General features: G+C 57.6%; 1 protein-coding gene across 1 annotated transcript; it reads right to left on the bottom strand.

Annotated features, from left to right (window-relative positions):
* Positions 1 to 485: 485 nt before the first annotated feature.
* Positions 486 to 2,094, bottom strand: GUITHDRAFT_122912 (hypothetical protein; the record flags this gene model as incomplete). The annotated part of the gene is made up of 4 exons (XM_005817804.1): positions 486 to 545; positions 601 to 972; positions 1,162 to 1,197; positions 1,450 to 2,094. The coding sequence occupies 4 exons, from the start codon at positions 2,092 to 2,094 to the stop codon at positions 486 to 488; spliced, it is 1,113 nt and encodes a 370-aa protein (XP_005817861.1).
* Between the last annotated feature and the right edge of the window lie 210 nt (positions 2,095 to 2,304).

Below are 2,304 nucleotides of genomic sequence, written 5' to 3'. Positions count from 1 at the left end.
CTCAAATACGGGGACCGTGATCGTGGAACGCTTCGAACAGAACGCCAACGGCCATATAGAAGAGACATGCGATTCCAGTACATGGTACAAAAGAGAGTCTTGAATATAGGAATCAAACCAGCGAACCTGCACAAAAATATATTGTTGAACACGCCCAAAATCAGGCACTAAACAATTGATTAGACTCGACGATATCCACTCCACGCCTCTCCCCTCCACGGCCTTGTCCCCAAACCAGCACCTCAGCCCCTCTCGCCCGATTCCCTCTCCTGTGATGGTCACCCTCGATCCTCCCCCTGCTCCACCTTGACTTGGAGATACACTTATGAGCCTGGCTTGAAGTACGTACTGGAACCTTAGGTCCCCTAATAGCTTCTGTCCACTCGGTCGTCGCACTTGTACAGAGACGGTAGAGGGCATCGATGGTGGCAGATTGCATGCCACGGAAGCGTTGTCCGGCGATGACACGTTCAATTGCCCGCGGCTCATAGAGTCTCCGAATACACAGAGCCACTCCCCAGTCCCGTCCTCACCTCCGATCGTCCCTTCAAGCATCACTCTCACGACCGTTCCTCCCACTGACGGTCCCTGACTAGGTACCACGGACTTTGCTGACATCCCTGAGCGGTACTCATACCTCACGCTGACGATGCCGCTAGCGGTCTCTCCTTCTACTCCGTTGTTGCTCACCGATACCCCGACCGCCCCCGGACCCCCTCTCGGCGCTACACAGACTACCGCCGTCGACGTCATCGGCATGCCCCGTACCCGCCCCCTTGTCCCGAACAAGCAGCTCAGCCCTTGTCCCGACCCGAAGTGGCGGCCTATCACCGTCACGGTCTGCCCGTCGACCCCGCTATCTCCCGCGGACGGCCTCACCTCGTCCACCGTAGCCCCGGCCTCATATGCGTACTCGACTGCAGATCCGGAGAAGTCCGCGCCTCCGTTGAGGCTCACCAGGATACCCCCCCTCTTCCGCGCAAACTAGCCGGTTCACGGTGCTCATAGCAGCACTGATGAGCTAAGGCTCGTAACGTCCTTGCCCTGGACTATGGACGGGCCAAATTGACAAACGGGATCTCGGGATATGAGGCCCTGGCCCACGACACTTACCACCATACCTCCCGTCTGTCTCCCTATGCTGGGCACCACCGAGCTTACCTCTGGCCCCTCGTAGTAGACGAATGCAGACTTGCCCTTGACAACGACGTTACCAAGATCGTCCACCAACGACATCTTCGTTTCTCCTGCCCGCAAGCTTGTAGGCGACTTACAGCTGATCAGCGACGTGGTCAAAGCTTGTGCTTGCACGACTGAGGTTCCAAAAACGCAACCCCAAGGTCTCTCTGTCGTCCATGACAACGCCGCCCGACGCAAACCGTCGACTGCTATGGTCACGTTGGTACCCCCAGCCAACGGCCCTGAGCTTGGGGTGACCTTGCGTATTACCTTAAGATCACCGCTGTACACGAACCCGCCCCTTGTTTGCCCTTCATCCACTCCGTTGTTGCTCACCGATACCCCGACCGCCCCCGGACCCCCTCTCGGCGCTACACAGACTACCGCCGTCGACGTCATCGGCATGCCCCGTACCCGCCCCCTTGTCCCGAACAAGCAGCTCAGCCCTTGTCCCGACCCGAAGTGGCGGCCTATCACGGTCACGGTCTGACCGTCGACCCCGCTATCTCCCGCGGACGGCCTCACCTCGTCCACCGTAGCCCCGGCCTCATATGCGTACTCGACTGCAGATCCGGAGAAGTCCGCGCCTCCGTTGAGGCTCACCTGCAACCAGACGACGTCCTTGACTGGGCGCGGGGGTGCAACACAGGTGGCCATCGTAGAAGTCTCTTGCCGGCCTGCGACCGCATCTCCGGTCCCGAACCTGCACGTTAGATTGCTGCCTTCTTCCAGCCCCCGCCCATACAGGCTCAGCATGGTACCCCCTTCCAGAGCGCCACTGCTTGGCTCCACGCGAGTCACCACAGGCTCATTGTAGTAAACATACCTCACTTCTCCCTCAAGGCCCCTACTCGACCCTTGGGCTCCCTCTACTGCCCGTATCAGCACTGTCCCGCTCTTCTGTACAGCCGGCATGGTGCAAAGGATCCAGGATGGAACAATTCTATCTATCAAAATAGAAGGCAATACAACAAATTGCTGTTCGTTGGAAGAGAATCCACTATGATCGACAACAGAAACTGTCATATTGCCTACATAAATAAGATTCGGAAAGATGCACAAAACCTTGTTGTCTTGTACCACCTGAGCTCGCACTGTCTTTCGTTGCCCAAAGCGACATAACAT

The sequence above is a fragment of the Guillardia theta genome (assembly GCF_000315625.1).
Source record: "Guillardia theta CCMP2712 unplaced genomic scaffold GUITHscaffold_553, whole genome shotgun sequence".
NCBI classification, from domain to species: Eukaryota; class Cryptophyceae; order Pyrenomonadales; family Geminigeraceae; genus Guillardia; species Guillardia theta.
The sequence above is the reverse complement of the archived record's forward strand: the minus strand, read 5'-3'. Positions and strand labels throughout refer to the sequence as shown.